The 13,450-nt window shown below is 43.8% G+C and overlaps 1 protein-coding gene across 1 annotated transcript in view; it reads left to right on the top strand.

Moving 5' to 3' along the window:
* Positions 1 to 13,450, top strand: part of LOC311118626 (1-phosphatidylinositol 4,5-bisphosphate phosphodiesterase beta-3-like) — a 102,775-nt gene that overhangs the window by 52,630 nt on the left and 36,695 nt on the right. The window contains exons 6-9 of the mRNA XM_084193414.1: positions 903 to 956; positions 1,448 to 1,520; positions 6,089 to 6,189; positions 12,836 to 13,002. Coding sequence (XP_084049540.1) covers positions 903 to 956; positions 1,448 to 1,520; positions 6,089 to 6,189; positions 12,836 to 13,002 — 395 coding nt within the window. The remainder of the gene's footprint in view (positions 1 to 902; positions 957 to 1,447; positions 1,521 to 6,088; positions 6,190 to 12,835; positions 13,003 to 13,450) is intronic.

The raw sequence follows: 13,450 nt of genomic DNA, 5'->3' as shown, positions 1-13,450 counted from the left end.
CAAACATATGGAAGAAGGTACTCTGGTCAGATGAGACTAAAATTGAGCTTTTTGGCCATCAAGGAAAACGCTATGTCTGGCGCAAACCCAACACCTCTCATTACCCCGAGAACACCATCCCCACAGTGAAGCATGGTGGTGGCAGCCTCATGCTGTGGGAATGCTTTTCATCGGCAGGGACTGGGAAACCGGTCAGAATTTAAGGAATGATGGATGGGTCTTAATACAGGGAAATTCTTGCGGGAACCTGTTTGTCTTCCAGAGATTTGAGACTGGGACGGAGGTTCACCTTCCAGGAGGACAATGACCCTAAGCATACTTCTAAAGCAACACTCGAGTGGTTTAAGGGGAAACATTTAAATGTCTTGTAATGGCTTAGTCAAAGCCCAGACCTCAATCCAATTGAGAATCTGTGGTATGACTTAAAGATTGCTGTACACCAGCGGAACCCATCCAACTTGAAGGAGCTGGAGCAGTTTTGCCTTGAAGAATGGGCAAAAATCCCAGTGGCTAGATGTGCCAAGCTTATAGAGACATACCCCAAGAGACTTGCAGCTGTAATTGCTACATAAGGTGGCTCTACAAAGTATTGACTTTGGGGGGGTGAATAGTATGCACGCTCAAGTGTTTTTAGTTTTTTTTTTTTTACAATAAATAACATGTGTAAATCAAATGATACAAACCCCCCCAAAATCAATTTGAATTCCAGGTTGTAAGGCAACAAAATAGGAAAAATGCCAAGGGGGGTGAATACTGTCGCTAGTGTGTATATCTTATTCATACAGTATTCTACCCACAGTGCAAGTTATTTGATGATCTCTCTCTCTCTTTCTCTCTCTCTCTCTCTCTCTCTCTCTCTCTCTCTCTCTCTCTCTCTCTCTCTCTCTCTCTCGCTCTCTTAGGTACACCAAGTTAAAGTTGCAGGTGAATCAAGATGGAAAGATTCCAGTGAAGAAGTGAGACACATACTTCTGCTGTTCCTGACAGAGCTCTCTACCTCCTTTCCCAGTTTCACTTTCTCCCTCTGTTGCTCTCTCTCTCTCTCTCGCGCTCTCTTTCTCTTTCCTTCTCTCTCTTTCCTTCTCTCTCAATCCTGTTTGCTTTCTCTTTCCTTCTCTTTACTTCTCTCTCTCTCTCTCTCTCTCTCGCGCTCTCTCTCTCTCTCTCTCTCTCTCGCACTCATTTCAGTGTAATTAGCCAATGTAGTGGTTGGTTTCCAAACTAAATGAAACATGGTTAGGTCAACTTTGTTATTACACCCAATTTAGTTTGAAAGAGTAAGATGGAATCTAAAGATAGCACATTCTCTCTCTCTCTCCCTCCATCTCAATTTCAATTCATTTTAAATGCTTTTATTGGCATGACAAAACCTTATTGTGTTGCCAAAACAACAATGTTGAACAATCCTCTCTTCATCTCTCCCTCCACCTCTCTCTCTCTCTCTCAGCATTCTCAAGATGTTTTCTGATAAGAAGAGAGTGGAGACAGCACTGGAACAGTGTGGTCTGGTCAGCAACAGGGTAATCAATCAGTCAACCTATCGATATATATAATCAATCATTTCCCTGTCTGTCACAGATATCCATTACATCGTAACGGATCCTTAATGCTTCATTTACCCAGAGTCATCAATACCATAATCTAAAACATAATATATCTTTAACATCATTTGATAAAACAATAAATGCATGTATAGTGCTGATCTAGTATCAGGTAATTCATTATGATCTAAAAGGTCAATCTGTTCCTAGATCGGCACTCTTTCTGCTGTATGAATACGGGCCTTGGTGTATGAACTGGTTTTCAGGGCAGCATGTGAACTGCTGAGAGCTGTGCAGAGTCAGGTTCAAAGGTCAAAGTTCATCTTCTGTTTTCCTCCGTAACTAGGTGGTGTCCCCTTACCGTTGACCTCTGTCCATTTCTCCCTACACACACACACACACACACACACACACACACCAGTGCCTTGGCAACATAGTGTGTTGCCCTGGTAACTGTTGGCCAGTCTTAGCAGGCCTGTGTATGTGTGTTATTGTCCTATTCTGCCCCCTGCTGGTAGGACTGGTAAACTGACTGGTAAAGAGCAACTGCCCCTAAAAACCAACTTCTCATTTAGAAAACAGCCTGTGTGGCGTCGATATGACAGATCGTTTTATTCTACTGTCAAAATTGAATACAAAGTGTAAATAGGATAATTTTGGTCATAAAGTAAAGTCTCGTCCAAAACCAGAGTTTTGTGAGATTTGTGGTCGTGACTGCATTACAACGTACATTTTTATTTTTTTATTTTATTTAACCTTTATTTAACCAGGTAAGCCAGTTGAGAACAAGTTCTCATTTACAACTGCGACCTGGCCAAGATAAAGCAAAGCAGTGCGATTAAAAACAACAACACAGAGTTACATATGGGGTAAAACAAAACATAAAGTCAAAAATACAACAGAAAATATATATACAGTGTGTGCAAATGTAGCAAGTTATGGAGGTAAGGCAATAAATAGGCCATAGTGCAATAATTACAATTAGTATTAACACTGGAATGATAGATGTGCAAGAGATGATGTGCAAATAGAGATACTGGGGTGCAAATGAGCAAAAATAAATAACAATATAGGGATGAGGTAGTTGGGTGGGCTAATTTCAGATGGGCTGTGTACAGGCGCAGTGATCGGTAAGGTGCTCTGACAACTGATGCTTAAAGTTAGTGAGGGAGATAAGAGTCTCCAGCTTCAGAGATTTTTGCAATTCGTTCCAGTCATTGGCAGCAGAGAACTGGAAGGAATGGCGGCCAAAGGAGGTGTTGGCTTTGGGGATGACCAGTGAGATATACCTGCTGGAGCGCATACTACGGGTGGGTGTTGCTATGGTGACCAATGAGCTAAGATAAGGCGGGGATTTTCCTAGCAGTGATTTATAGATGGCCTGGAGCCAGTGGGTTTGGCGACGAATATGTAGTGAGGACCAGCCAACAAGAGCGTACAGGTCACAGTGGTGGGTAGTATATGGGGCTTTGGAGACAAAACGGATGGCACTGTGATAGACTACATCCAATTTGCTGAGTAGAGTGTTGGAGGCTATTTTGTAAATGACATCGCCGAAGTCAAGGATCGGTAGGATAGTCAGTTTTACGAGGGCATGTTTGGCAGCATGAGTGAAGGAGGCTTTGTTGCGAAATAGGAAACCAATTCTAGATTTAACTTTGGATTGGAGATTCTTAATGTGAGTCTGGAAGGAGAGTTTACAGTCTAACCAGACACCTAGGTATTTTTAGTTGTCCACATACTCTAGGTCAGACCCGTCGAGAGTAGTGATTCTAGTCGGGTGGGCGGGTGCCAGCAGCGTTCGATTGAAGAGCATGCATTTAGTTTTACTAGTGTTTAAGAGCAGTTGGAGGCTACTGAAAGAGTGTTGTATGGCATTGAAGCTTGTTTGGAGGTTTGTTAACACAGTGTCCAATGAAGGGCCAGATGTATACAAAATGGTGTCGTCTGCGTAGAAGTGGATCTGAGAGTCACCAGCAGCAAGAGCGACATCATTGATATACACGGAGAAAAGAGTCGGCCCAAGAATTGAACAATGTGGCATTAATGTTGGGTTCCCTTCAATCCGGGCCCACATGCCACAGCTGGCAGCACACAAGTAATCATCAATTCATAGTGCAGCTGCACGTGACCCGAGCGTAATGCCTGTGGTAAATTTGGGTTGACTTTGGATATCCCTGTGGGACTAGTTAGGGACCATTGGTAAATTACACAGTGTACATGGGACAATATGTCCAATAGTCTATAAATTGTAGAAATTCATATACAAATATTGAAAGCATTGCATGATAACTGAAAGGTGTACAACATGTAAATATTGTCTCATTTACATTGTGTAATTTATTGACGGTCCCTAACTATCCCCGGCGATAGGCTGTCCAAAGTCAAACCAATTTTGCCATGGTCGCAAACCAGCCGGCTGAAGCTAATTGCCGAAAATAATTTGTCTAACTCTTCCCACCTGCGAACACACACAAAACACCTGCATCAAATCACACCCTGAAACCAACTGACGTTTTAATTGAGTCATGGCCGCTAGCATTTCTTAATGAACCAAATCTAAAACGAGGCCAGAATCAGGAAGTGCAATTGCCCTTTAAGGCTTCTACACATTTATCTACAGTACCAGTCAAAAGTTTGGACACACCTACTCATTCCAGTGTTTTTCTTTATTTTTACTATTTTCTACATTGTAGAATAATAGTGAAGACATCAAAACTATGAAATGACACGTATGGAATCATGTAGTAACCAAAACAGTGTTAAACAAATCAAAATATATTTTATATTTGAGATTCTTCAAAGTAGCCACCCTTTGCCTTGATGACAGCTTTGCACACTCTTGTAATTCTCTCAACCAGCTTGATGAGGTAGTCACCTGGAATGCATTTCAATTAACAGGTGTGCCTTCTTAAAAGTTAATTTGTGGAATTTCTTTGCTTAATTCGTTTCAGCCAATCAGTTGTGTTGTGACAAGGGTAGGGTTGGTATACAGAAGATAGCCCTATTTGGTAAAAGGCCAAGTCCATATTATGGCAAGAACAGCTCAAATAAGCAAAGAGAAATGACAGTCCATCATTGCTTTAAGACATGAAGGTCAGTCAATACGGAACATTTCAATAACTTTTAAAGTTTCTTCAAGTGCAGTTGCAAAAACCATCAAGCGCTATGATGAAACTGGCTCTCATGAGGACCGCCACAGGAAAGGAAGAGCCAGAGTTACCTCTGCTGCAGAGGATAAGTTCATTAGAGTTAACTGTACCTCAGATTGCAGCCCAAATAAATGTTTCACAGAGTTAAAGTAGTCGACACATCTCAACATCAACTGTTCAGAGGAGACTGCGTGAATCAGGCCTTCATGGTCGAATTGCTACAAAGAAACCATTACTAAAGGACACCAATAAGAAGAAGAGACTTGCTTGGGCCAAGAAATACGAGCAATGGACATTAGACCGGTGGAAATCTGTCCTTTGGTCTGATGAGTTTTTTGGTTCCAACCGCCGTGTCTTTGTGAGACGCAGAGTAGGTGAACGGATGATCTCCGCATGTGTGGTTCCCACCGTGAAGCATGGAGGTGTGATGGTGTGGGGGTGCTTTGCTGGTGACATTGTCTGTGATTTATTTAGAATTCAAGGCACAATTAACCAGCATGGCTACCACAGCATTCTGCAGCAATATGCCATCCCATCTGGTTTGGGCTTAGTGGGACTATCATTTGTTTTTCAACAGGACAATGACCCAACACACCTCCAGGCTGTGTAAGGGCTATTTGACCAAGAAGGAGAGTGATGGAGTGCTGCAACAGATGACCTGGCCTCCAAAATCACCCGACCTCAACCCAATTGAGAGTTGGACTGCAGAGTGAAGGAAAAGCAGCCAACAAGTGCTCAGCATATGTGGGAACTCCTTCAAGACTGTTGGAAAATCATTCCAGTTGACTACCTCATGAAGCTGGTTGAGAGAATGCCAAGAGTATGCCAAGATTGTGAAAAGCTGTCATCAAGGCAAAGCGTGGCTACTTAGAAGAATCTCAAATATAAAATATATTTTGATTTAACACTTCTTTTGGTTACTACATGATTCCATATGTGTTATTTAATAGTTTTTGATGTCTTCACTATTATTCTACAATGTAGAAAATAGTCAAAATAAAGAAAAACCCTTGAATGAGTAGGTGTGTCCAAACTATTGACTGGTACTGTAACTACAGCTGTGCATTAGGAACTGACTCCAGATCAGCCCTTACACTATCCCTGTTAACATATTGTATTATGTCTTCTCTAACAGCTGACTCCAGATCAGCCTTTACACTACCCATCCGTCTATGGACAGATGTTGAATGAATCGGTGTAGTGTGAAGGTCCGCTGGACACAGTTGCCCATAGTTCTGGACTAACCAACAGATCATCTATAGTTGGTTTGCTGTAGTTGGATGTGTAGAAGCCTTTCGACTGACACTCTTATCTCTCCCCCCCCCCCTTATATCTCCCTACCTCCTTTTCTCCATCCCCCCCTCCACCTCTCCACTCCTCCATCCCTCTCTCCAGGCAGAGGGCATTAAGCCAGATGACTTTACATGTGAGATGTTCCATAGCTTCCTCGACAGTCTCTGTCTCCGACCTGAGATAGAACGCATCTTCGTAGAGATGTGAGTCACACACGCACGCACATACACACACAAACTCATGAAAGCAAGCGCGCGCGCACACACACACACACACACACACACACACACACACACACACACACTCACACACATGCTTGAATGCACACACACACACAGACAGTTACTTGCTGTATACACCCTCTCTCATAGTGCGACACATTATTACATCAAACAACGCAACAAACCATACCAACCTAATCTCTCTCTAAGCAACACTATGCCTGCTCTAGCAACCTAATCTCTCTCTATACCTGCTCTACCAACCTAATCTCTTTCTAACCAACACTATACCTGCTCTACCAACCTAATCTCTCTCTATACCTGCTCTACCAACCTAATCTCTCTCTCTACCTGCTCTACCAACCTAATCTCTCTCTATACCTACTCTACCAACCTAATCTCTCTCTCTACCTGCTCTACCAACCTAATCTCTCTCTATACCTACTCTACCAACCTAATCTCTCTCTATACCTGCTCTACCAACCTAATCTCTCTCTAAGCAACACTATGCCTGCTCTACCAACCTAATCTCTCTCTATACCTGCTCTACCAACCTAATCTCTCTCTATACCTGCTCTACCAACCTAATCTCTCTCTATACCTGCTCTACCAACCTAATCTCTCTCTATACCTACTCTACCAACCTAATCTCTCTCTATACCTGCTCTACCAACCTAATCTCTCTCTAAACAACACTATGCCTGCTCTACCAACCTAATCTCTCTCTATACCTGCTCTACCAACATAATCTCTCTCTATACCTGCTCTACCAACCTAATCTCTCTCCATACCTGCTCTACCAACATAATCTCTCTCTATACCTGCTCTACCAACCTAATCTCTCTCTATACCTGCTCTACCAACCTAATCTCTCTCTAACCAACATGATGCCTGCTCTACCAACCTAATCTCTCTCTAACCAACACGATGCCTGCTCTACCAACCTAATCTCTCTATATACCTGCTCTACCAACCTAATCTCTCTCTATACCTGCTCTACCAACCTAATCTCTCTCTAACAACACGATGCCTGCTCTACCAACCTAATCTCTCTCTATACCTGCTCTACCAACATAATCTCTCTCTATACCTGCTCTACCAACCTAATCTCTTTCTAACCAACACTATGCCTGCTCTACCAACCTAATCTCTCTCTATACCTGCTCTACCAACATAATCTCTCTCTATACCTGCTCTACCAACCTAATCTCTTTCTAACCAACACTATACCTGCTCTACCAACCTAATCTCTCTCTATACCTGCTCTACCAACCTAATCTCTCTCTATACCTGCTCTACCAACCTAATCTCTCTCTATACCTGCTCTACCAACCTAATCTCTCTCTATACCTGCTCTACCAACCTAATCTCCCTCTAACAACACGATGCCTGCTCTACCAACCTACTCTCTCTCTATACCTGCTCTACCAACCTAATCTCTCTCTATACATGCTCTACCAACCTAATCTCTCTCTATACCTGCTCTACCAACATAATTTCTCTCTATACCTGCTCTACCAACATAATCTCTCTATACCTGCTCTACCAACCTAATCTCTCTCTATACCTGCTCTACCAACCTAATCTCCCTCTAACAACACGATGCCTGCTCTACCAACCTACTCTCTCTCTATACCTGCTCTACCAACCTAATCTCTCTCTATACCTGCTCTACCAACATAATCTCTCTCTATACCTGCTCTACCAACATAATCTCTCTATACCTGCTCTACCAACCTAATCTCTCTCTAACCAACACTATGCCTGCTCTACCAACCTAATCTCTCTATATACCTGCTCTACCAACCTAATCTCTTTCTAACCAACACGATGCCTGCTCTACCAACCTAATCTCTCTCTATACCTGCTCTACTAACCTAATCTCTTTCTAACCAACATGATGCCTGCTCTACCAACCTAATCTCTCTCTAACCAACACGATGCCTGCTCTACCAACCTAATCTTTCTATATACCTGCTCTACCAACCTAATCTCTCTCTATACCTGCTCTACCAACCTAATCTCTCTCCAACCAACACTATTCCTGCTCTACCAACCTAATCTCTTTCTATACCTGCTCTACCAACCTAATCTCTATCTATACCTGCTCTACCAACCTAATCTCTCTCTAACAACACGATGCCTGCTCTACCAACCTAATCTCTCTATATACCTGCTCTACCAACCTAATCTCTTTCTAACCAACACGATGCCTGCTCTACCAACCTAATCTCTCTCTATTCCTGCTCTACCAACCTAATCTCTCTCTATACCTGCTCTACCAACATAATCTCTCTCTATACCTGCTCTACCAACCTAATCTCTTTCTAACCAACACTATGCCTGCTCTACCAACCTAATCTCTCTCTATACCTGCTCTACCAACATAATCTCTCTCTATACCTGCTCTACCAACCTAATCTCTCTCTATACCTGCTCTACCAACCTAATCTCTCTCTATACCTGCTCTACCAACATAATCTCTCTCTATACCTGCTCTACCAACCTAATCTCTTTCTAACCAACACTATGCCTGCTCTACCAACCTAATCTCTCTCTATTCCTGCTCTACCAACCTAATCTCTCTCTATACCTGCTCTACCAACCTAATCTCTCTCTATACCTGCTCTACCAACCTAATCTCTCTCTATACCTGCTCTACCAACCTAATCTCTCTCTATACCTGCTCTACCAACCTAATCTCTCTCTATACCTGCTCTACCAACCTAATCTCTCTCTATACCTGCTCTACCAACCTAATCTCTCTCTATACCTGCTCTACCAACCTAATCTCTCTCTATACCTGCTCTACCAACCTAATCTCTCTCTAACCAACACTATTCCTGCTCTACCAACCTAATCTCTCTCTATACCTGCTCTACCAACCTAATCTCTCTCTATACCTGCTCTACCAACCTAATCTCTCTCTATACCTGCTCTACCAACCTAATCTCTCTCTATACCTGCTCTACCAACCTAATCTCTCTCTAACCAACACTATTCCTGCTCTACCAACCTAATCTCTCTCTATACCTGCTCTACCAACCTCTCTCTAACAACACGATGCCTGCTCTACCAACCTAATCTCTCTCTATACCTGCTCTACCAACATAATCTCTCTCTATACCTGCTCTACCAACCTAATCTCTCTCTATACCTGCTCTACCAACCTAATCTCTCTCTATACCTGCTCTACCAACCTAATCTCTCTCTATACCTGCTCTACCAACCTAATCTCTCTCTAACCAACACTATACCTGCTCTACCAACCTAATCTCTCTCTAACCAACACTATTCCTGCTCTACCAACCTAATCTCTCTCTATACCTGCTCTACCAACCTCTCTCTAACAACACGATGCCTGCTCTACCAACCTAATCTCTCTCTATACCTGCTCTACCAACCTAATCTCTCTCTATACCTGCTCTACCAACCTAATCTCTCTCTAACCAACACTATTCCTGCTCTACCAACCTAATCTCTCTCTATACCTGCTCTACCAACCTAATCTCTCTCCAACCAACACTATTCCTGCTCTACCAACCTAATCTCTTTCTATACCTGCTCTACCAACCTAATCTCTATCTATACCTGCTCTACCAACCTAATCTCTCTCTAACAACACGATGCCTGCTCTACCAACCTAATCTCTCTCTATACCTGCTCTACCAACATAATCTCTCTCTATACCTGCTCTACCAACCTAATCTCTTTCTAACCAACACTATGCCTGCTCTACCAACCTAATCTCTCTCTATACCTGCTCTACCAACATAATCTCTCTCTATACCTGCTCTACCAACCTAATCTCTCTCTATACCTGCTCTACCAACCTAATCTCTCTCTATACCTGCTCTACCAACCTAATCTCTCTCTATACCTGCTCTACCAACATAATCTCTCTCTATACCTGCTCTACCAACCTAATCTCTTTCTAACCAACACTATGCCTGCTCTACCAACCTAATCTCTCTCTATTCCTGCTCTACCAACCTAATCTCTCTCTATACCTGCTCTACCAACCTAATCTCTCTCTATACCTGCTCTACCAACCTAATCTCTCTCTATACCTGCTCTACCAACCTAATCTCCCTCTAACAACACGATGCCTGCTCTACAAACCTACTCTCTCTATACCTGCTCTACCAACCTAATCTCTCTCTATACCTGCTCTACCAACCTAATCTCTCTCTATACCTGCTCTACCAACATAATCTCTCTCTATACCTGCTCTACCAACATAATCTCTCTATACCTGCTCTACCAACCTAATCTCTCTCTAACCAACACGATGCCTGCTCTACCAACCTAATCTCTCTATATACCTGCTCTACCAACCTAATCTCTCTCTATACCTGCTCTACCAACCTAATCTCTCTCCAACCAACACTATTCCTGCTCTACCAACCTAATCTCTTTCTATACCTGCTCTACCAACCTAATCTCTATCTATACCTGCTCTACCAACCTAATCTCTCTCTAACAACACGATGCCTGCTCTACCAACCTAATCTCTCTATACCTGCTCTACCAACATAATCTCTCTCTATACCTGCTCTACCAACCTAATCTCTTTCTAACCAACACTATGCCTGCTCTACCAACCTAATCTCTCTCTATACCTGCTCTACCAACATAATCTCTCTCTATACCTGCTCTACCAACCTAATCTCTCTCTATTCCTGCTCTACCAACCTAATCTCTCTCTATACCTGCTCTACCAACATAATCTCTCTCTATACCTGCTCTACCAACCTAATCTCTTTCTAACCAACACTATGCCTGCTCTACCAACCTAATCTCTCTCTATTCCTGCTCTACCAACCTAATCTCTCTCTATTCCTGCTCTACCAACCTAATCTCTCTCTATACCTGCTCTACCAACCTAATCTCTCTCTATACCTGCTCTACCAACCTAATCTCTCTCTATACCTGCTCTACCAACCTAATCTCTCTCTATACCTGCTCTACCAACCTAATCTCCCTCTAACAACACGATGCCTGCTCTACAAACCTACTCTCTCTATACCTGCTCTACCAACCTAATCTCTCTCTATACCTGCTCTACCAACCTAATCTATCTCTATACCTGCTCTACCAACCTAATCTCTCTCTATACCTGCTCTACCAACCTAATCTCTCTCTAACCAACACTATTCCTGCTCTACCAACCTAATCTCTCTCTATACCTGCTCTACCAACCTAATCTCTCTCTATACCTGCTCTACCAACCTAATCTCTCTCTATACCTGCTCTACCAACCTAATCTCTCTCTAACCAACACTATTCCTGCTCTACCAACCTAATCTCTCTCTATACCTGCTCTACCAACCTAATCTCTCTCTAACAACACGATGCCTGCTCTACCAACCTAATCTCTCTATACCTGCTCTACCAACATAATCTCTCTCTATACCTGCTCTACCAACCTAATCTCTTTCTAACCAACACTATGCCTGCTCTACCAACCTAATCTCTCTCTATACCTGCTCTACCAACATAATCTCTCTCTATACCTGCTCTACCAACCTAATCTCTCTCTATTCCTGCTCTACCAACCTAATCTCTCTCTATACCTGCTCTACCAACATAATCTCTCTCTATACCTGCTCTACCAACCTAATCTCTTTCTAACCAACACTATGCCTGCTCTACCAACCTAATCTCTCTCTATTCCTGCTCTACCAACCTAATCTCTCTCTATACCTGCTCTACCAACCTAATCTCTCTCTATACCTGCTCTACCAACCTAATCTCTCTCTAACCAACACTATTCCTGCTCTACCAACCTAATCTCTCTCTATACCTGCTCTACCAACCTAATCTCTCTCTATACCTGCTCTACCAACCTAATCTCTCTCTATACCTGCTCTACCAACCTAATCTCTCTCTAACCAACACTATTCCTGCTCTACCAACCTAATCTCTCTCTATACCTGCTCTACCAACCTCTCTCTAACAACACGATGCCTGCTCTACCAACCTAATCTCTCTCTATACCTGCTCTACCAACATAATCTCTCTCTATACCTGCTCTACCAACCTAATCTCTCTCTATACCTGCTCTACCAACCTAATCTCTCTCTATACCTGCTCTACCAACCTAATCTCTCTCTAACCAACACTATTCCTGCTCTACCAACCTAATCTCTCTCTATACCTGCTCTACCAACCTAATCTCTCTCTCTACCTGCTCTACCAACCTAATCTCTCTCTAACCAACACTATTCCTGCTCTACCAACCACAACCCTGGCGTTGCAAACGCCATGCTCTATCAACTGAGCTACATCCCTGCCGGCCATTCCCTCCCCTACCCTGGACGACGCTGGGCCAATTGTGCGCTGCCCATGAGTCTCCCGGTCGCGGCCGGCTGCGACAGAGCCTGGATTCGAACCAGGATCTCTAGTGGCACAGTTAGCACTGCCTTAGACCACTGCGCCACTCAGGAGTACCTGCTCTACCAACCTAATCTCTCTCTATACCTGCTCTACCAACCTAATCTCTCTCTATACCTGCTCTACCAACCTAATCTCTCTCTATACCTGCTCTACCAACCTAATCTCTCTCTAACCAACACTATGCCTGCTCCATCTCTCTCCATCCCTCCTCCCTCACCCTACCTTCCAGTGGTTCTAAGGGGAAGCCCTTCCTCTCCCTGGATCAGCTGACAGACTTTATAAACCGTCGTCAGAGAGACTCTCGTCTCAACGAGGTGCTGTACCCTCCGCTGAAGAGAGAGCAGATCAGACAACAGATGGAGAAATACCAGAGCAATGCCAGCCAGCTGGAGAGAGGTGAGGGGGGAGAAGGAGGGGGGTGTAATGCCAGCCAGCTGGATAGAGGTGAGGGGGGGGGTGAGTTGGGGGGTCATATTGTCAGCCAGCTGGAGAGCGGTGAGAGTAATAGTGTGTGTTCATGATGATGATGATGGTCTTGGACCAATGATGTACTACTGTACACTACTGTACATTGACTAAACCAGCACACTGGATCCTCTCTCTCTCGCTCTCTCTCGCTCTCTCTCCCCCCTCTCTCTCACCCTCCCTCTCTCTCTCTCTCCCCCCTTGCGCTCTCTCTCCCCACTCGCACTCTCTCCCCACTCGCACTCTCTCCCCCTTCTCTCTCGCTCTCTCCCCCCTCTCTCTCGCTCTCTCCCCCCTCTCTCTCGCTCTCTCCCCCTCTCTCTCCCTCTCTCCCTCCTCTCTCTCCCTATCCCCCTCTCTCTCCCTCTTCCCCCCTCTC

Source organism: Coregonus lavaretus (assembly GCF_964263955.1).
Source record: "Coregonus lavaretus genome assembly, contig: HAP1_SCAFFOLD_573, whole genome shotgun sequence".
NCBI classification, from domain to species: Eukaryota; Metazoa; Chordata; class Actinopteri; order Salmoniformes; family Salmonidae; genus Coregonus; species Coregonus lavaretus.
The sequence above is the reverse complement of the archived record's forward strand: the minus strand, read 5'-3'. Positions and strand labels throughout refer to the sequence as shown.